Source organism: Cyprinodon tularosa, unplaced genomic scaffold (assembly GCF_016077235.1).
Source record: "Cyprinodon tularosa strain WSP-4 unplaced genomic scaffold, ASM1607723v1 ctg67, whole genome shotgun sequence".
NCBI lineage: Eukaryota > Metazoa > Chordata > Actinopteri > Cyprinodontiformes > Cyprinodontidae > Cyprinodon > Cyprinodon tularosa.
This window is the reverse complement of record NW_024039418.1, coordinates 1421371-1444319: the sequence shown is the minus strand read 5'-3', so window position 1 is coordinate 1444319 and position 22949 is coordinate 1421371. Positions and strand designations below refer to the sequence as shown.

At 40.8% G+C, this 22949-nt stretch overlaps 1 protein-coding gene across 2 annotated transcripts in view; it reads left to right on the top strand.

Annotated features, from left to right (window-relative positions):
- Positions 1-1442: 1442 nt before the first annotated feature.
- Positions 1443-22949, top strand: part of adamts18 (ADAM metallopeptidase with thrombospondin type 1 motif, 18) — a 127884-nt gene continuing 106377 nt past the window's right edge. The window contains exons 1-3 of one of the 2 annotated variants that reach the window (XM_038267332.1): positions 1443-1776; positions 2059-2140; positions 4350-4663. In XM_038267332.1, the coding sequence (XP_038123260.1) occupies positions 1675-1776; positions 2059-2140; positions 4350-4663 (498 nt within the window). In that variant the 5' untranslated portion in view covers positions 1443-1674. Of the gene's footprint in view, positions 1777-2058; positions 2141-4349; positions 4664-22949 lie in introns of those variants that run through there. The other variant, XM_038267333.1, reaches the window with a different exon arrangement.

Sequence of the window (22949 nt, the reverse complement as noted above, 5' to 3'; positions counted from 1 at the left end):
GGGAGGAGTTTTTATAACTCTGTTTTTTGCACAGAATACATTTTGTGGCACATGATATTTCATAAATTATCTGTACTTTCAAGAGACACTCTGGTGAATTCAGGTATAGACTCACCGTTGTAACAAATGAACATGCTTTGATCTAACCCATTCTGTTTTTGCTCATTTTGCATGTTTAGATGTGTTTATCTATGAAATGAACATCAGCCTAACTCAGGTTTTTTGGGGCCTCTAACAGATATTATCCAATATATCTGTGTTTATAGCAGCATCCATCTCTGACCAGTTCATGGTGGGGAAATTAGCATCTTCCCTGCATTCAGGGTGGATGATTATTGCTGTTTTTGGCTCACTTAGTATTTTTAACAGTCATAAAAATCTAAATTTGTATCCTCTAATCAGAGCAACTTGATTAGATCAAAGTAATTTGATTACCTTCCAGATTTCCACTGGGAAAAAACTATGTAACATCAAAATTAGATGTGAAAAGCTCAAATTATAGTAGAGATAATTCTTTCACAACTCAATAAACAAACATTTGTAAATCAATTTCAAGGAAAAGAGAGAAGTTACAGGTAAAAACGCAACAATCAGTGCTCTAAAATTGATATGAATACGAGATTAGAGAGAAAAAAAGGTCCCACTTCAAAGCTGCAAACTCCTTATTTTAATTTATTTGCTTATTTCTTATTTATTCTAGCAATATAAACTAAAGCAAACAAGCAACACAGTAGTTTTCTATCTATCTATCTATCTATCTATCTATCTATCTATCTATCTATCTATCTATCTATCTATCTATCTATCTATCTATCTATCTATCTATCTATCTATCTATCTATCTATCTATCTATCTATCTATCTATCTATCTATAATTTTTTATATATATATATATATATATGTATATAATTATAGATAGATAGATCTATCTATAGATATGGAAATACATATATAATTTTATATATAGCCTATATATATATATTATATCTATCTATCTATCTATCTATCTATCTATCTATCTATCTATCTATCTATCTATCTATCTATCTATCTATCTATCTATCTATCTATCTATCTATCTATCTATCTATCTATCTATCTATCTATCTATCTATCTATCTATCTATCTATCTATCTATGTTAAAAAAAACTTTTTCTTTTGTCTTTGGACCCCAGTTTTCAGTATTTAGTTTAATGTCGAATCTTTGTCGTGGTTTTATAAATAGAGGAAAGAAAACTCTCATTATAAGTTTAAAATGTATTTTGCATTTTTCATTCTGGTAATCCTCTCATTGAGCGCTGGAACATGAAAATTCCGAGCTGCCTTTGAATCTCTTTCTTTCCTTTTCTTTCATCTTCGCGTGGCCGATGATGCTGCGAGCTGATTGGCTGCCTGCTGCTGACTTATGAACCATCCCGCACAGCGTCTCTCCCAGAGCCGGACGGAGTGTGGCTCCCAGTCTGCGCCTCTGCCCCGCAATAACCCGCCCTACTCTGCCGCGCTGCGCTGCGCGTCATAACACACCTGAAACACGCAGCCTGCTGAGCTTCACCTGAGCGCTCAGAGCGGAACACAACCAGCAAACCATGCCGGTTCGCTGCATGATGCGCTGCCACAGGTTGCTGCTTTTACGCTCTTCTCGGAGGTAACCTGTCAGCCTGCATGCATCATCATGGACCTCCTTGCTCTGCTGATATGGACTGTACCCATCCCGCTGGCCGGCTGCAGCCACCTCAAACTTCTCTCCACCTTCCTGACTTGGAACCTCATCAAGGCATGTCGGCAAGATCTATTCCTCGCTCTTATATCCAGGACGTGTAAACTTGGAACAAAGACAAGCAAACATTGCCTTTGTCAGCCGCAAAGTGGCGGTTTATCTGTGATTGTCATTCAATGTGTGGAAAAGTGATGCCAAATTAAGCTGAAGTGTAACTCCTGTTGCAGCAGAGGAGCTGCAATCATCACCACTGTTTGGCATCCAGCTTCCAGCTCTGCTCCCAACCTGTTGCTACCTGTCCACTGATGCTTCTTTCCCCTCATTCTCTTCTCTTTGCAGACTCTGCACATTTGTTGCACACACGCCTCCCTCTCCGTTACGGCCAGCTACTCTTCCAGCCATATCCACGGATTAAATCATGGTGAGTGCTTGTCTTCTGACATCTATGGATGTTGCTTTCCAGCTGGCACTGCTCCAAGGTAGTAGAGAGAATGTGAATGAACTGGGTTACACTGGTGAGTGCAGCTTGCTGGAGTGCTGGTTCCTGTAGAAAAAGTCTTGGTGAAAAAAAAAAAATGGAGACAGACTAATTGGCTGTTAGGGTGCAATCCCAGCTGCTTGTGATGTAAAAATTCTGCAATTCCCTTGTTAAGACGTGGCTATTGCTCCCCATTCAAGGATTCCCTCCTAACTGCTTTGTTTTGTAAAATCTATGGCGACGGTTTCCATACTGTGGTCCCAACACTACGGAAGAGGATTGGGGCCACTGAAAAAATAAATAAAATTAACTGATTTTGAATTTTATTTCATTATAATATGAGAAAAAAGTCAGAATTCTGAGATTAAATTCTGACTTTAATCTCAGAATTCTGACTTTAAAGTCAAAATTCTGGGAAAAAAAGTCATAATTCTGACTTCTTTTCTCATAATATACTGAAATAAAATGTAAAAATAACTTAACTTTATTTTTTATTTTTCCAGTGGCCCTAATCCTGTTCTGTACAACACCAGTCCCAGATTGCATAGATTTAGGCCCCGTCCACACGAAGATGAACCCTGGTCTAAACGCACAAATTTTTCACCAAACCAGCCTCATCCATACGAAGCCGGCGTTTCGGGGGTCTGTAAACGATCTTTTTTTTATTCAGCCTTCAGAGTGGGAAGATTTCGAAACGCCGTTTTCGCGTTTCCATCTTTACGCTCTAACCGCAGATTTGTTTTTACACGCATGCGTCATAGCGTCGCCTCTAAACACGCATGCGCGACACAGTAATATCACAACAACAATGGCGCCGTTGCTGCTAATGCTACTCACCCTGCTGTCGGGCTTACAACAGAATCTTCTTCTTCTGGAATATCTCCAGGAAGAACAGAGCAATATCGACGACATAGTTTAGCACCTGAATTTGACTGAACCACGAAAATGGACCTGCAGGGAAACCATGTATAAATATTAGTGCGCATGCCCAACATTTCTTCGCCTATGTTTTATTTGGCACCACAGCGCCACTTACAGGCCTGGCATACATTTTGCAGCGTTTTCATGCATTCGTGTGGATGATCACATTTATTTTACGTCTCCGTCTTTACGGCAAACGTTTTGGAAAATATCAGCGTTTCGTGTTCGTTTTGACTTCGTGTGGACGGGGCCTTAGTTTCTTATGTGAGAAATTCACACCATTTGAGCCTTTGTGGATTTATTCAAGTCAGAATCACAAACTTAAAGGAATAGTACACCCAAAACATGATTAGCCTTCATTTTCTACTCACCCCCATGCTGAACAACACTCTGGAGTACTTTTTTGATATCTCAAATGCATCTGGAGATCTGGGAGGCTTCTTGCTGTCTGCTGACATTCAAATAATGGAGGTCTATGGCGCCCGAGACAGAAAGGTCCATAAAAGTCCACAAAAACGTGTCAATATTCCTCCATACTGCTCGTCCAATGTATTCCAAGTGTCCTGAGTGGGTAGCATCCAGAATTTACTCGAAACGAAGTCATTTAGAATGTTTTTAGAGCATAAACAGTAGTGTATGGTACACAAAGAAAATAACAACCTAGAAATAAGTAAACATTTCTGAAATAAGTGTATTTATCCTTAATTTAAGCAGGTAAATAAGATTAGTTGCCAATAGAATGAGGATTTTTACTCTTAGAATAAGATAATTAGATAATATGAACTTGAAATAAAACAATGCAATCGTGTTTTCTTGTTTAAATGTAAATTGTCTTGTTCTATTGCAAACAGCCGAACAATAAAGCAGACTGACTACGCCCTGGCTCGCTTCCATGTTGCTCTCCATTGTTTACTTTCCTGACTTCTGTTGCATTGATGTTATCATCAACGCAAACCCAGCGTGATGGCATCAGCAGACATGCAGCTGAGGGTGACAGCTTGCCAGCGGGGGGGTTCATACCCAGCTTTTTAAAAAGGGAAGGGAGACAAATGCTTATTGTTAGCAGCTCAACCCTGTTTGAAAGACCCGTATTAAATCGCACATTTCCGAGGGAAAGCGGGTTAAGTTTAGCGCCACACTTAATGGTTTGTTTGCAGGGCTTAAATAATAATTTAGACTGAAAAAAATGACTCAACACTTTGACTTGAGTTGTCCGTCGGCTTTTCTTCAGATTACGTATTTGTGACGCCGGTGGAGGTGGACTCAGACGGCGTGTACCTGACGCACGACGTGACCAGGAGAAGCCGCCGCAGCAGGAGGTCCCTCTCTCCTTCCTTGCACTATCAGCTCTCTGCCTTTGGGCAGGACATGCAGCTGGACCTGCTTCCATCGTCTGTGGTCGGGCCGGGGTTCAGCGTGCAGACGCTCAGCTCGGACGGCATCGCTACGGTGACGGGAGATGAGGAGATTCACCACTGCTTGTATCAAGGATTTATTCGCAACCTGTCAGCCTCCTCGGCCGCCATATCAACATGTTCTGGACTGGTAAGTTGGCTCTGTTGTAGACAAATCTCTTTTCAGGTGAAAAACTCCACATTTATTGTATGTTTTTGCTTTTCTAAAGCAATCTTACAATAAGTTATATTTAATGCTTTTTAGATTTAATATTGTTGCTTTTTAGGGTAAATAAACATTTAGCTTTATTTTTAAAGAGGCATTTTTTTGGCTTTGAATTAATATAGGACAACTATTTGGTGGACCAAAAGTATTGGCTTCATTTTCTTAAGGAAGGAAAGTTTATTTTTATAGCACATTTCAAAAAGCAAACAAATCAACCAACCATTATACATTTACACTTGGCTCTAATGAACAGGAATTAAAGGTAGTAAGCTTTCTACTCACACTTAAGGAAATGATTTTTGTATACTTTAATAATCCCAGAGGGAAATTACTTCTCTGCATTTAACCCATCCCATTGGGGAGCAGCATTGTGCAGCGCCCGTGGAGCAGTGTGGGGTTAAGGGTCTTGCTCAGGGAGCCAGAGTGGCAGTCGGGGATCGAACTCACAACCTCAGGAATCAAAGCCCTAAGTTAAAGTTGCTACTTGAAAAAATACTGAACCATAGAGATAAAAATAGCCCTGTGATTCAAATTATAAATTGTATTTGGAATAAAAATGAGAGAACTAGGGGTGCTAAAAAACACATCCTCCAAAGACAGATATTTACATGGGAATGCGGCAGATAATTAATTGACATATTACTGATCTTGCTGGATTTTATTCTGCTTTACTTCCATAAATTGCAGGATCCTCTTTACTTTATCTTTGCCAGAAGATTTAAACTTTAAAAGCCTTGCCCTCATAATTTGCAAGTTAATTTATTTATAAAGAAAATATAAACGCTGCTTAAGCTAATTCAAATGAAATTAAAAGTAAAATAAGTAGCCAAACTTATCACTACTAACACGGTAAGGAAAGCATCAGATGAGCTACCTGAGAAACTAACGTTACGTTTCCCCACTTTAAAACCAAACAAACATGGTCGCTCATCCTGCTGATCAGCTCTCTTCTCTGCCATCGAAGGCTCCAACGTGTTTCCTTTTCAGGTGCTGCATCATAACAGTTGTGCTTCCGTGCCATGTTCATTTGTTTTTACAAAAGTTGCATGTTACGACTTTTTTCGCTTAACAAAGCGCAGGCTATTTTAATTATTGTGATTAATTTGTGGCGCCAATCCCGGCGCATGCGCGCTTCATTTGCAGTCTGGACGCTGAGGGTAAACATCCTGCGGCTCTGACTGCAGCGCTGAGAGGGACTCCTGCGGGAGCGGGAGAACTGGGTTGGGATGGGGGAGGCGCCCCACGGCAATGACGACGGTGGCGGATGACGCATTAATCGCGCGACACAACTAATCGATGATGAAATTCGTTGCCAATGCTTTTAAAAGTCGATTTTTATCGATTTTATTGATTCGTTGTTGCAGCCCTACATCCGTCCGCCCGTCCATCCATCCATCCATCCATCCATCCACTCAATTTCCCACCTGTGTTTCCTTCCATCTATCCATCTGTCCATCTTTTCCCTCTTAATCCATCAGGATCACGTTGGGGCTGGTACCTAACTCCAGAATTCTATGGGCGAAAGGTGTGGTACACCCTGGACACGTTGGCAGTCCATCCATCGGAGGACAACACAGAGACACACAACCATGCACACACACACATTTAAGGACAATTTAGAGCTGGCAATTAACCTAACAGTTTATATACTTAACTTTGACTGAAGCCAAAGTACATGAACATGAAACTAAATGTGCTAAAAAAAATTGCAAAATAAAAATTAACCTGCTTCACTTTGGAATAATCTATGATCTACCTTAACCAAACCAAGCTTTGCCCATCCCCTGACTGAGCTCTGCTAAACTGGATTAGATTCATCAGCTTCATGGATTTGATGTGTATCAACCCTGTCCTGGTGATTGTTGCTCCATGAGGGAATTCCCTCGATTGCTGTGAAGTCAGCGGCCAGATGAGCACTTCTCAGGGCTTCCCCATTGCTCTGGCTGGATACTCACACACACACACACACACACACACACACACACACACACACACACACACACACACACACACACACACACACACACACACACACACACACCCACACACACACACACACACACACACACACACACACACACACACACACACACACACACACACACACACACACACACACACACACAGGTCTGAAGCTTGCAATGGAACCTGGCAGTGCTACAGGATTCCCTCCACTGTTTGATTCTCAGTGAAATCCATAAACTGTTTTCTCTGTGTTGGTTGCATTTCCAGCTCCTTTCAGTCAGATATTACACATGAAGTCTGTCTCAGCTGGTCTTTGCGTTATTTGACTCACCGATTATGAAAAATTCAACTTTTCATCGACTCAAAAGGTTTAAAACTGATCTCTATCTGTTTCACTCATCTTCGTAAAAAACTTAAACAGATGCACTTTAAAAAGTCAAAGCAGACGGTAGTGTTGCCATCTTTATGTCTCACTCTAGGAGGAAGGTTCTTTTTATGACCTCAGTGTTGGTTTCAGGCCAAACCTACCCTGTAGGATTGCTGTCTATAACTCTAATGTGGAATTCATCCCATGAAACACCCCACTTAGTTCTGGGGGGTTTTAGCCAAACTCTGGAGCTTTCTTTACACGCAGAAAGCACCAAGTCCTCGTTTGACACCCTGCAGCTCTTTCAGATGCTCTGATCACCTGAGGGCAGGGTCCCTATCAGGCTCGGACTGGGACTGAGCCTGACTTGGACTCGGCAGGTCCTCGGACCAGCACCACATCAGCAGGGTTGCCAGATGTCACTGACTCACGTTTTCCAGCCCAAAAAATTTTCATAAACTGCCTGGATATACGAAATATCGCCCAATTTGAACCAAAGTCTATTGATTTCTTAGGCCATTAATCTAAAGAAAAAGATTTTTTTTACCCATAGATGGCGTCCTAAACTGTCCGATTGGGAAACATCCCAACCTGGCAATAATCCTTTAGAAGCAAAACCCCATCATGCACCGCAACATATTTTTGCAAAATATTCTATCATAAATTCGCCAAATATAAGAGGAACATCATAGTTTGGTTTAAAGAAAGCATTTTAGTTTTATTGTAATTTAGTTCGTTGCAAGGATTTTATAGTTTGAAGAAATATATGCCAACCGTCACAAGGATGTGCATGACATGGAAGGGCTATATATACTGCATGCATCATTTACTAGGGGTGTGAATCACATCCATCATGACAATTCGATTCAGTTTCGATTTCCTGACCAAATGATTCGATTATATTCGATACTCAAGAATACACCACGATTCGATTCGATTAATTGGTTCATTTTTTTTTTTTTTTTACCTTACAGGCTAGACAATGTTTCAAATTTGAAATAAATCAATTAAAGCTGTAATATTGTTATGCATTTTATTTTTTAGAAACAACAGCAAATAACAGAAGCGGAAAAGTTGCATCAGAAAATACTGCACAAAATCAGTGCAATGAGTGCAATGCAATACCTCGGCTCCAGACGTCCCGCCCCCTTGAGGGATGCTCCGCTGCTCCTCTCCAAAATTGTAGCTGACCGCAAACAGTGCCGCAGACAGGAGGCCGGCTTGTTTTGTTTTTATGACCGAAATTGCGGAAAACAACTCGTGAAGTTTGACCCACTAGAAGAGTGAGGTGCGCGAGAACGCTGGGACCCTTTTCCACCTGGATCTCTGCTCTTTTTGGCCCTGATGTCCCTCCGTCGTCGGACTAAACTCGCCCCCACTTCCTCGCCATCTCGGGCGTATCTAGACCCACATTGTGTAGCTCAGACCACGCTTCAATATTGAGCATCAATCAAAAATGTCTGCATCAAGCTCACTGCAACACACTGCTGTAAGAGTATAACCAGGAAGCGAGGTAGGAGGGCAAAATAGGTTTAGCGCCACCGCAGCACGGGAGGGAGAATTACGCCCAGGAGCAAATGGATAAAAATAGACCGATTATCTTGCGGACGTGTCGATGCATCGATACAAAACTATTATTATTTACACCCCTATCATTTACGTAATTAACATTGCATTACTCTTGAGCTCCTTGAGGTATTTATTGTCACAGGTAGGAGCTTTGGCCGTCAGTGTTGGGGTCGCAATGATTTAAGGGGGGCGGGCCCTCGCACACTGAAATTAGGACCGGCCCACCAGGCAAATGCTCGCTATCACAGATTACCAGTCCCAGCCTGGTCCCTATCTATCTTTTATTTTATATAATATCAGGTCAATCTCCTGTTCTTGTGAAATTATGCAAGTATTTTATATTTATTTATTGATGCCATGTTTTATACTTTGTAAATAATACTTTACTGGAACCTTTTGTACCCTTCCCCAGAGTGATATCTTTAAACATAATCTGTTTTGATCCATCCCAATCTCTCTGTAATGCACTGCTACACTATTTCCAGCTTTAAATTGGCATTTTTGTAAACTTTGAATCCAAATCTAAAAAAGGAGACCTATTGCTCTGTCAAAAAAGCACTGTAAATGTCATTTTTAGTTTCACTTTGTATCTAAAGTATCTAAAAGTGCTACAAATGAGAGTTAAATGGATAACTATAAGAAAGCTAAATGCTTCAACTACAAACTAAATATTTACATATTTGAACACCTAAATTTTGTCCGATGTGTTCTGGTTTTTGTGCTTGCTGTTAGATGAATTGCACACGTAAATCCCTTTGCCGTCTAAAGATCTGCTCTGCTTGTTTGCAAGTATTTTAATACTCCCAAGCCTTCTAAAGAAGAGGTCTACTGTGTTCTCCTCATTTTAATTAGAGCTGTTAGTAATATTACCCAATAAATAGGAGCATTTTACATAATAGAACCTTGGAGGTTCTAAGTCGTTGCATAGACATCAAGGAGCTTCATCTTGCTCTCTGATTTACTCCCACTCTTCCCAATCCATTTCCCCTAAAACCATAGAGACTCTGTAATTAGAAGATCATCCACTTTCAAGCGTGGTTTTAGAGGTGCCAGCAGAGCTCACACATTCATTGACACATCCCACCGCAGCCTGAACCAGATGGACCTGTCAGAGTAGCATAAAAGCTTTAACTTTATTTATTATCTGGCATCCTTAGGTCCTTTAACTTCTTGTTTCTCTTCCTACTGTGGAACAGCTCGTTTGTCCTCCGTTTGCCCTGATTTTACGCCTCCCCTTGTTTGCAGCAATTACAGCCAAGGTGACGTTTGGTTGGCACTGCTAATCTTTGCATTGTCCTATTTATATGGTTAGCTTCCACTCACAATAAAATCCACTGAGCTGCTCTATTAAAAGCTCTGCAAGGCCACAATGAGAACAGGAACTAATTGCATTTGCATTTTTTCCACATAAACTTTCGTCTGTTCATTTGTTCCTCAATTTCTGAAAAGGTGCATACCGGGATGCATGGCTAGTAGTCATGGGCTGGTATGAGATCTTATTGCTTGAATAAACTCATCCCAATTTGAGATATTACTCTAAATATAATGTTTTAATGATCTTTGAATTTTTATGCATAACCCAACAAACCGTCCGTCCGTCCGTCCATCGCTCCAACAAGCTAATCAGGCCATGCTCATACATTTACACTTGGCTCTAATGAAGAGGAATTAAAGGTAGTAAGCTTTCTACTCACACTTTAGGAAATGATGGTGGAGAACTTTGAAAGAATCCATGCAGGGAGAATAAACCGTTCGGTTTGACTGTTTGTGTGTGTTTCGTTCGTTTCATGCGCTTCTCCTTTTTCTCATAGGGGAAGCGATTACACTCCAGAGCAGAAGGTGGCGGTACTGTGACCAAAGCCAACCATCAGTAGTAAACAAGAAGAAGAAGAAGCGAAGCAGCGTAGCCGGGTGTAGCAGAAAAAAATCAGTTGTTGTGGAGAATTGTGTGGGTATGGCGAGTGGGAAAGAACAGGAGTTGGAAGACGCGCCAGCAGCACTTTATAGGTCTGCTGTATGGGACCACTTTGCATTTAGAGTGACCTACGATGACGGCGGAAAGAAAGTTGTGGATAAAAACAGTGTGCAAGCATTGTGCAAAACGTTTTGTTTATGCTAACAGCAACATGACCAACATGTCAGGCTAACAATCAACATGTACCGAACCGAACCGAAAACCGTGACCACGAAACCGTGAACCGAACCGTGGATTTTGTGAACCGTTCCACCCCTAATGTGCAGACGATCTGGTTTCTGAGTATAAATCAGCCTTAAGCCTAAATATATGCAAATGACCACATTTATTCTTGAAAATCAAGAAGTATTGTAGACTTCTTTCAGCCAGTCGTATGAAGCGTGTGTAGGAGTGACTTCGCCTTTACCTTTTTCCTTTTTCATTTCCTTCTGCAATTCCTCTAGTCTTTCAATAAAAGGACTGAAAAGCTCTTAAGACTTTAAAGGATAGAAACAGAAATTAGCAAATCTCAGAAACTTTCAAAAAGTTGTGTTTAAAACTCTTGGTATGCTTGGTAGTTGTAAACAGCCCATTCAGTTAATCACTTCACAATTTTTTTAAAGCAAGTTTATCCGATAAAAGAGCTCTCTGTCTCCAGTGCCAGCCTTTGGATGATGACAGCTGTTTAACCTTGATTTTCATCCAGCTTTCTGCCCGCCTCGTTTCATTAAGTACACATAAGGGAACAAGCCATATGAGCCTTCTCTGTGCACTGATGAAATCAAATAAAAGATTAAGTTGGGATTAGGGCACAACATTGAAAAAGAGATGGTCAGAATAAGAAAGGATTACAAGGAGAGGCAGTGGATAGAAAAGCAAAGAGGCTGAGGTAATGGATGAGAAGGGATCTGAGTTTGGCTTTCCTGCACTAGAGAAAGGGAGAGTGAAAGTGTCGTACAAGAGTAAAGCGAATGTATTGTCTGGGATTGAAGCTCCCTGGAGGTCTGGATGGTCTCTTTACAGAGAGCAATGCGTCCATCACTTTCTTTGCTAAAGGGGGTGGAGGAGGAAAGGTGTAGAGAACAGGAGAGTCTTCTTTCAACAATGAAGAGAAAAGATGTGCTTTAGTCTATAATAGGGTTCCTGAACCCAGCCCACTTTCTGGCAACAGAGGTGTCAGCTCCAGCTAGGGGGCCGGACCATAGCTTGCCTCTCTTTTAGACAGATGGAAGCTGTTGAAATGAAGACTAGGGCAAGGTGGTATTAAGAGCTGAGCTGGATGGATTGATGACAACGTGGGATTTTCTACTGTAAATCCTCAGAGATAGCAGGATTCTTTGTTTTTTATGGAATGCCACGCTCATGCATTCTTGTCCCAATAAAGTTGTCTTTGTCAGTTCGTGAGAGAGATGAAAGGGTGCCACTTCAGACATAATGCTCTCTGGTTTGTGAGAGAAGTGCATTGAGGAGCTGTTGGCGGGGGTCTTTTATTTCTTTGGGTCTCACATATAAGGTCGCCACGCTGCTTGACCCCAATCCTCCCTGCTTGGTTGTTTGGGGGTTGGTGGTGGGTGTTAACCCCACAGGTTCTTACTATGTAGAACAAGTTCAGAGCTGCTCAGCAGTTTAGTAAACGGAGAAAACTGAAGTGATTTACTGCTCCCCCTGTGCTCCCAGCCCCCCTGCTGGGGTAGGATTCTTCTGAAGAGACCAGAGCAGATCTCTTCTCTTCCCTACCAGGCTTTTTCCATGCTGTGATATATAACTGAGGCCTTGGCTAATCCTACGATGCATTTCTTGAACAAATTAAAGACTGATGCAACACATGTCAGTCTTAGTAACTATCATAACCTTGGCAACACCCAGCATCTGGCTGTTTGTGTGATTGTGGAAGAGCCCACCGTGATTTTTGCTGTGACCTTTTCCCAGGCCCTGACAGGCTGAGTCAGAGACAGGTTAAGATCCCTGGGAAATGAGCTGTCAGGTCCAGAGTGAGCAAAGTGCAAATGAAAGCATTTGTTTTCCACTTCCACCTCCTGAGCCCTGACATTTATACACCATGCAAAACATCTTCTGATGACTTTTCAATGCATGGCTTCCAGTTGTGAGTCAAAGCAGATGAGATAGAGTCGAACAAAGCTTCCAAGGTTGGTTAAAGGGCGGCTATTGAACTATCAGGATTTAAGAAACAAGAATTGTTACCGCACTCATTCCTAACATCAGTGCCAGACTGGTGTAGATGGTGGTGGTGATGGAGTATTCAGGATAATGCACAATTTTATTTTGCCACCAAATAATGTATTTGCATGCAATCCAAAACTTTTATTTTGGCTTTCACCTAAACAGAGCACCAATTTCCACATTTGCTGTGTCCTCTAAATGGCTTGTGGCAAAAATCTAAATGGAAACTGCTCTCTAATGCTCTCTAACAAAAACCCTGGAGGCCTCCACGGAACAGCTGGATTTAAACTGAGATTAAATGAAACACAGGTGCTACTCTGCTACTAAATCTGTGGCTTCTGAAAGCTGATTATGTTTGCTGAATTTCAGTTACAGATATATAGATTTAAGGAATATAATGAAAATGCCAGCCAAACGTTTTAAATCACTTTATTTTTTGTAGAATCTTTTCCGAAAATGAAGTTTAAGGATAGTTTTAAAGGAGGTTAGATGGGTAGGTTCTTAGTCTGGACCAGAACAGACTTGAACTGAAATCCTGATCAAACCTGGCATTATCATGCATCATGACTTATTCAGATTCAAATGAGTACAACTGCTCACTCACTGGCATGAAAATGGATCATGGTGATCTAATCTCTTATCACCTTCTCTAAATGCAAATATAAACACTGCAACGTCACAGCAGGAGCTTTCAGTCAGACAACAATCAGTGGGAAACAGACAGTGTAGCACCCTTGCTAAATCCCTCCATAAAAGCTAATTAATAACCCTTTAGCTCAAGCTAAGCATAGTAGCAAGAGTAAAACTTTCCTGAGATTCATAGAATGTCATCGCAAAGACATGATTATGTTAAATGAGGAAGTTATGTCCCCTAAAAAGCCGTTGCGCCTCGGGGCTTCCTCACGGTTCTTTTCCTGGGAGCAAGTTATTCACTACTCTTAACTCAAACTGGGTAAAACAATATAAAAAAGGACTATAAAACATGAGTAAAAAAGTAACAGAGTTTATTCCAGATCAGGTCGTTACAGGAAAGAGAAAATGCTTGGAGCTTGCACAGCTGTGGGCTCAAAAAAATCACGTCCGCGAGCGTCCGGCAAAGATTGAGCCCCGAACAAGGTCGTCTTCTCCTTCTTATAGCTCATGAGTCTATGTGTTGCATCATGTGGATGTTGAGCTGCAGAAACTGACACGCCATCCTTGTCTTGAACTTCATGCATCTTGCCTCTATGCCCAAGAATTACAGATAGTTCTTCTTTATCAGACCGGCTCCAAGATGTGCCCATATCCTGGGTATCTTTAAAAGACAAGAAGGCTGTCCTGATTAGACGACCTCTGTACACACAGTGACATCCACAATGTGAACGAAGGCCTTCTACTCTCTCTATCTGGCTAACAAAGTAACAATGTACATGATGTATAAAAGAATAAGGAGTCCGTCGCAGTAAAACGTCCGACAGGCGGTCAGCTGGTGTTTGCATAACTTGCAAACTATGGTGCTGTGTATAAGTCGGTGTGAATGAAACACACCAGCTGGGAAGCTCAGCTTCTGACAGCAGATTTTATGTTGCATTGACTAATTTTGTGGTGTTTAAAAAAAGCGATCTTCCTTTTTTCCTTTAACAGAAATATCGATACTCCGATAGGTTATATTGTTAATTTGAGTTTTTCTTTTAATCATTTGCAGATCAAAAAATATATATCTCAGGCTATCTTAATTTTTTTTTCAAATAATATATGTTATATTTGGGTTAGGGCTGCTCTGTGCGGCAGTCGGTAGCACTGCTGCCTTGCAGCAAGAAGGTTTTGGGTTCAAATCCCTGCCCAGGATCTTTTTGCATGGAGTTTGCAAGTTCTCCCCGTGCATGCGTGGGTTCTCTCCGGGTACTCCAGCTTCCTCCCACAGTCTAAAAACATGACTGTTAGGTTAATTGTCTCCTCTAAATTCTCCTTATGTGTGAGTGTGTGCGTGAATGGTTGTTTGCCCTGCGATGGACTGGCGACCTGTCCAGGTTGAACCCAAATTTATTTGTATAGCACAATTCAGTACAAAGACAATGCAAAGTGCTTTACATGATTAAAATACAGGAAGATAAAACAGAATCAAAGCAAGTAGGTAGACGGCACCCCTCGCCACCAAGCTTCAGATAAGCATGGCAGAAAATGGATGGATATTTGGGTTATTTATTTTGCATTTATTTGCACCCTCATTTGACTATGTAAGTTTAATATTATGCCTTTAATTATTTGTCTTTTCTATCGCTATGATATAAAAAATGAAATCAGGTATTAAATATCATGTGTATTGATATTGAGTTGGAAATTCTAGCGACAAACCAAATGTTTTAAGCAAATATTAAGCCCATCATTTTGAAGAGTCTTTTCAGGGTATTTACATTATTATTACTAAAAGTAAGAGTGTCAAGTTTGTTGCTAATTTAAAGGAATAGTACACCCAAAACATGATTAGCCTTCATTTTCTACTCACCCCCATGCTGAACAACACTCTGGAGTACTTTTTTGATATCTCAAATGCATCTGGAGATCTGGGAGGCTTCTTGCTGTCTGCTGACATTCAAATAATGGAGGTCTATGGCGCCTGAGGCAGAAAGGTCCATAAAAGTCCACAAAAAACGTGTCAATATTCCTCCATACTGCTCGTCCAATGTATTCCAAGTGTCCTGAGTGGGTAGCGTCCATAATTTACTCGAAACGAAGTCATTTAGAATGTTTTTAGAGCATAAACAGTAGTGTATAGGATTTCCTGAAAGCGCGTTCACGAGTCTACGGAAACCGCGGCAGACCAAACCAGACGAAAGTGCGCATTCAGCTCGGCAAAGAACTCATGCTCTTCCTCAACACTGAAGTCCTCAGACATTTTTCTTTCGTTGTTTCTTTCTTTGCACAGGTAAACAGCACATTTCTTCTTCTACGCTTGCATTATTGGCAGAGCAGACGCTGAATGCGCACTTTCATCTGGTTTGTTCTGCCGGCTTCCGTAGCGTTGTGAACGCGCAGGTGCGCGCTTTCAGGAAATCCTATACACTACTGTTTATGCTCTAAAAACATTCTAAATGACTTAGTTTCGAGTAAATTCTGGATGCTACCCACTCAGGACACTTGGAATACATTGGACGAGCAGTATGGAGGAATATTGACACGTTTTTTGTGGACTTTTATGGACCTTTCTGCCTCGGGCGCCATAGACCTCCATTATTTGAATGTCAGCAGACAGCAAGAAGCCTCCCAGATCTCCAGATGCATTTGAGATATCAAAAAAGTACTCCAGAGTGTTGTTCAGCATGGGGGTGAGTAGAAAATGAAGGCTAATCATGTTTTGGGTGTACTATTCCTTTAAGTAAAATAATGACTGCTATGGGTTTTAAGGGACAAAATTGGAAGGAATAACTCAAAGTTCTTTATTCTAGACAGAGGTGAGAGGTACAGTTCGATTAACTTTATATTTATCTGCCGTTTTCTAGGATTTTAAATCCAGAAGAGGTCATTCGTTGTGTGGTTTTTTAAAGGGGCAGTTTCCTGCTACTATTTTTGAGCTTGGTCAGGGATGGAAAGAGGGGGGTGTCATGTACTGATAACAGCCCCTCCCTGCACCACAATTCACAGCTTGAATGTGTCATGCAAGACAGTAAAGACAGTAGCAATAGTCCTTTACACACCTCCTTCACCCCCTTACATCCTTTCAGGCTGCAGAGATCAAACTCGCGGTCTGACGGCCGTCGTTGACACGGTGCCGCGTGTTGTGGCAACCAGCAGTGACTGTTGTAAGGGGAGAGTTCTGAGGGGCTCCCTGTGGTGTGAAGGGAGTCTCTGCTCTTTTCTCAGGACTTGTTATTGATGCTTGAGGAGGTTTGAGGCTGCAGAAAGCGGTGCAAAGGGAATTATCAAGAGCTGAGATCTATTGGATGTAGGAAAAATCAGCATTGCTTTTTAGAACTGTTGTTTGAGTCACAGCATCTAATTTTAAATCCAGCTAAGAAAAAGATGTGAAATGATAACATAACAGAAAGAGTTATTAGCTGAGAGAGTCAGGGTGGCACTTTCTTACATTTTCTCAGTTTACACTCGCAAGATTCTCTGCATTTCATGGGAGTTTATGTTGCAGATCAGGACAAAGCAGTGCAGAAGTTCTGTTATCACTGGAGGTGTGAATGTTTTTCTTAAACATGGTTTTATGTGCTTCTCAGTGGGTTTTTTTGACACAGAAAAATCTGTCACTGATTCTCTTCTCTTTTTTGTTTGCTGTAATGTGCATCTACCCACATGTCTGAAACAAAGGTGATCCATGTCATTAAGTTTTTGTATACGCTCTGTATATACAAAATTACAATAAATATATTTGTCTAAATCTAAGTAAGTCTAAGTTGCCATTTTGGTAGGCTAGGCAATTGTAATGCTAAGAAACAATGTTTCCCATGGCCTCTAGACGTAGAGAAAGAATGTATATTGATACCCTTGGGCAATATACAATACAATTATTCCACAAAGTACAGAAAAAGGCAGATGAAGAGCAGAAACTCCATCTAAAATATGAATATGATATTGTTAATTACCTATTAAATAAAAGGAAAGCCTACACAATAGATTAGGTTCGTGGCATGAGGTTTGTAAAGAACATTCTGCAAATCAGAGTAACAATATACCATGGGGTCTAGTGGAGTAAGCATCTATCTATCTGTCTGTCTGTCTGTCTGTCTGTCTGTCTGTCTGTCTGTCTGTCTGTCTGTCCGTCCGTCCGTCCGTCCGTCCAAACATCCATCCATCTATTAGGGATGGAACGGTTTATGAAAACCGTCCGAACCGTTTGGTTCGCGTGTGTTGCGTTCGGTTCATGCGCTGCTCCTTTTTCTCATAGGCGAAGCGTTTACACTCCAGAGCAGAAGGTGGCGGTACTGCGACCAAAGCCAACCACCAGTAGTAAACAAGAAGAAGAAGAAGCGAAGCAGCGTAGCCGGGTGTAGCAGAAAAAAATCAGTTGTTGTGGAGAATTGTGTGGGTATGGCGAGTGGGAAAGAACAGGAGTTGGAAGACGCGCCAGCAGCACTTTATAGGTCTGCTGTATGGGACCACTTTGCATTTAGAGTGACCTACGATGACGGCGGAAAGAAAGTTGTGGATAAAAGTGGAACAGTGTGCAAGCATTGTGCAACACGTTTTGTTTATGCTAACAGCAACATGACCAACATGTCATGCTAACCCCGAAATCCCACATACTCCATCAGCGCTCCGCTGCGCTCCAGACCGGCTGCTCAAAGCAAAGCCTACAGCCTCCACTGTGGCTCCCGTCCGCTCCGCTCTCAGTTCCTTGGAGATCGTAGAGGGCATGCGCCAGATGATTAAATTCAAAGCAGCAAAACATGCGGAAATGATCCAGGGTTTCCGTGGATCATTAAAAATTATTGCAATTCATACATTTTTATGGGATTTTCCCAATTTTTATGGGAGCAACATATACTGAACCGAACCGAACTGTGGATTTTGTGAACCGTTCCACCCCTAGTATGTATATATACTGTGTGCAGAATATAAGGCAAGTTGTATTTTTGAGGATTATTTTTATTATTGGGCCACAATTGTGTTCTCAATCAACCCAATAGACTCCTTAATATTAAAGTTTAATATTTTTGGAAGTTGATGTGTTTTTCTTTTAGATTTGGTCATTTTATGAGGATGTCTGTGTGTAAAGGTAAATATTACTGTCCAGAATTATTAGGCAACGTAATAAAAAACAAATATATACCCATCTCACTTGTTTATTTTCACCAGGTTAACCAATATAACACCTCAGAATTCAGAAATAAACATTTGAGACATTCAAAAGCAAACAAAAATAGAAATCATTGACCAATATAGCCACCTCTCTTCCCCATGGCGCTCTAAAGCCTTCCATCCATAGATTCTGTCATTGTCTTGATCTGTTTGCGATCCTCATTGCGTGCAGCAGCCACCACAGCCTCCCAGACACTGTTTTCCCTCCCTGTAGATCTCACATTTCATGAAGGACCACAGGTTCTCCATGGGGCTGAGATCAGGTGAACAAGGGGGCCATGTCATTATTTAATCTCCTTTTAGACTTTTTCTGGCCAGCCAGGCGGTGGTGTATTTTGATGCGTGTGAGCATTGTCCTGTGTGAATATCAAGTTTTTCTTGAATGATGGAGACTTCTTCTTGTACCACTGTTTTAGAAGGTGTCTTCCAGAAACTGGCAGTAGAACTGGGAGTTGATCTTGACTCCATCATCAACCCAAAAAGGTCCCGCAAACTAATCTTTGATGATACCAGCCCATACCGGTACCCCACCTCCACCTTGCTGGCGTCTGAATCGATAAGACACTTGCTGCCCTTTACTGATCCAGCCTGGTGCCCATCCATCCATCTGGACCATCTAGACTCACTCTCATTTCATCAGACCAAAACACCTTGGAGAAATCAGTCTTTAGATATTTATTGGCCCATTCTTGACTTTTTGTCTTGTGTGTCTTGTTCAAAGGTGGCCTTTTTTGGCTTTCCTTACCTTGGCCTCTGAGTATTGAGCACCTTGTGCTTCTCGGCACTCCAGACATGTAGAAGCTCTGAAATATGGCCCAACTGGTGGCTAATGGCTTCCTGGCAGCTTCACACATGATCCTACTCAATTCATGGGGAGTTATTTTGCGTCTTCTTTTTTCAACACCCATCTTGCGCCCCTGTTGGCTATATGCCATGAACCGCTTCATAACTCGTAAACTCGTTATTATCACGTTAACTCATCAAACAGTTAACGCCAACAATTATTTTATCTCGTATTAACGCAGTTTTTATTATTTCTTTTATTACTGTAAAAGTCTGTTGCTCCCAGGCTTTTATTTGGTAAAACTAAAAGTGCCAGAACCGGAAGTACAGGAACCGAAAAAGAAAAAAAGAAATTGACGGATAAACAAACCAACAAACAAAAGGGTACGGCACTTTTCCATGGCCATTTTCATTTTAAAGTTCTTTCAGATGGTGCAGTCGACAGAAGCAAAGTTATTTGTAATCACTGCAAAGTTGAATTGTCTTATCACCGGAGTACTTCGAATCTAAATTATCACCAAAATGCAAAACACACAGTTGATACCAGCAAATCATTTAACGAAACAGACAGTGGTGCGAGGCTTCAGCAGACTACGTTAGATGCAGCGTGTGGGAGAACTATAGATAAACAAAGGCAAGAGAAGCTAACAAATGCCATAGCGAAGTGGATAGCTACAGACTGCAGGCCGATTATTATATTTACAGACTATTTCCCTGCACAGTAAATCCCAGCAGTGAACTTTTTTTTGTGCTTCACCTCACTCTAAATAAAGGAATAATAATAATAAAACTCTAACATGGACATTTGGTACTAGACTGGTTATGCTGCTCCCTGATAAAAAAAAAAAAAAAAAAAAAAAAAAAAATGTTTCAGCTGTTACCTCAGAAATTGCCTGTTTTAATGTTATGATTGTGACTCAGGAGTTAGTGGGCAGTTTTTATTTAACTACTATATAAACAAAATGCTGCTGTTAAGTGTTTGCAGAACAAATGTTATGGCACTTCCTTTAATATGGCAGAACATTTAAAATAAAATTGTGCTATACATTACTTTTGAATTCATTATTGTTTTTTTGCGTATAAAAATGTGATTAATCACAATTAATCAGGGAAATCATGAGATTAATCGCGATTAAAACTTTTAATCATTGACCAGCCCTAATATATATATATATATATATATATATATATATATATATATATATATATATATATATATATATATATATATATATATATATATATATATATATATATATATATATATATATAGTACAGTGTTTTTTGTTCAAACAGAACCTGTACATTTTCACTGAAGTAAGGGAGTTTAGTTGGCGCAGGTATCTGCACTTTAACTTAAGTCAAGAATGTAAGTACTTACAACACCTCTATAAGTATCAGATTGTGTTTTGGGTATTTTTTTTCAGCAGTTTAAAACTGTGAATGTGAATGTTCAGTAATTTAATATTCAATCTATAACACAAATAAGGGGAAATACAAATTATATTTCTTGTGTTTTAGATCTTTTGTGTTTTTGCAAAAGTAAAAAAAAAAAACCCTGGAGTGACTGATTCCCAGACATCTCTTAGGCTATTTGTACCTGTCCACTTTCTCCAACAGCCAACAAATTGGAATGTCTCTCCTCCACATTATGCTTCTCTAGTTTGGCCATAATTCCAGGACTAGAAGCTCAGTTCTACAGGAGAAGAGTGGCCCGGAGCTTTTCCCTGGTGATCTGGATGCTGACAGTGATGTAGTGCCCGCTGTTAGATGCCAGCAGGAGAGGAGGGTCAGGCTCTCAGCGTGGATGGATGTGGGATGGTGTGTGCATGAAAGGAAGAGAAAAAACAGACAGTGTTTGTGTATGTACTTCTGTGTCCTTACTTAGTATGTGTAAAGTCTTTCTCAAATAAGATTAATGGCCAGAGTTGAAGTGTTCAAGAGTATGCTGCTGCCTTAACAATCCGATCCACTATTGTCGCTTTAACATTTCACCGATTGTTACAAAGAAAACTATGAAGAAGTTTGGAACGTTGTACAAAAACTTTATAGAAGGTTATTTAATTTAACATATGCCTTCTTCATCAGTTATATAAGTGAAACATAAGGAATTCTATATAACTGTCATGGTCTCTCAGCAGAGGTGATGGAAACCAAACTACCCGCTCAAAATAAGCTGCAAATCAAACTGCAAAGGGTATCTTCTGGTAAAAAAAAAAAAGTAATGGAAAAATAGGAGATTTCTCATCCTCACAAAAAAATTGTTGGCAAGCTTATCAGCTTAACAAAATAGATTCAGTGTCGACAAAACCCCTCTTAGAACAAGTGGCCCAATGAAAAATACTTTTCAGTCAGTGAGCATATGATTATCTAAATGTACCATGAAGAGAAGACTTCCCCAGAGCAAAGACAAAAGATTCACCACAAAAAGCAAACCATTTATAAAGCTCAAGAGTAGAAAGGACAGCTTAGACTTCCAAATGACCTAAAAAAAGGACCCTGTAGCACTTTTTAGATCTACAAATCTTGATTTAAGGCACGTTTCTACTCCGTTTTTAGAAACAATTATAGCTCGGTATATTTAGGGCAGAAATCTGTCCCTGAAGAATTTAGTGGTTTGTATGTCATACTTTTGGAGTTATTTGGAGGAAGAAATCTAAGCATTTCAAACTTGGTACTGCTTTACATTAAGGCTGCCTTATGGATGGCAAATAAATAGTTTATAGATATGTTATTGAATAATCTGTAAACACTTCATAACTCATTCACAAGTGTTCATTATTCCTTATTTAAGGCTGAGCAAAAAAAAAAAAAACTGCTTTCTTGCCAAAGTTGGTCTAATCAGCAGGAAAGTCTATGGTTCAGTCGAGCTGCTTAAAGTTCTAGAGTTGTTTTCTATATGGCTGCCAAAGAGCAGACACACAGTTTGGCAGGTCCTCTGTGTTTGTCAAAGAAGTACATCAAACACTGCAAAGAAACTTAAAGTTTGCCATCAACCTGTCATAAACAGGACAGATGGACCACAGTGGCTGCTGGGGGATGGGGTACAACCTATCACTGGTACTCTGGATGTGGTAGAAACACAGGTAAGTGACCATGATCATCTTGACAGGAGATGAACATCAGAGTGAGTCACTTACCTGGTTTAACAGTTCAGTTCAGTCCATCCTCACCGAGGAAGACAATTTCCAGCCGATGGACTGCCAAAGAGATTCGTCTCAGTGTCCCTGATGCCGCAACCCTCAGTGAGCAGGCAGGAGACTGATCCACGTCAGGGAATCTGTTCAGAACGGGACAGTTCCGAGATCCAGAAGTCCATAGGCCGACGAGGGGTTCCGCTTCGAACACGAACATACAAATCCAGGGTTCCAGGAATCGCCAGAGTGTTCAGGCAGGTTCAGAGTTCTATGAGTCCAGCATTGTCCTCAGACACGGTGAGGAAGTGGAGCCAAGTTTGTGCGACAACGGAGAGACATGAGAGCGAAAAAGAGCAGCGGTCCAGGTGGAAAAAGGGTCCCAGCGTTCTCACGCACCTCGCTCTTCTAGCTGGTCCAACTTCACGAGTCGTTTTCCGCAATGGTGGTCATACAAACAAAACAAGCCAGTAA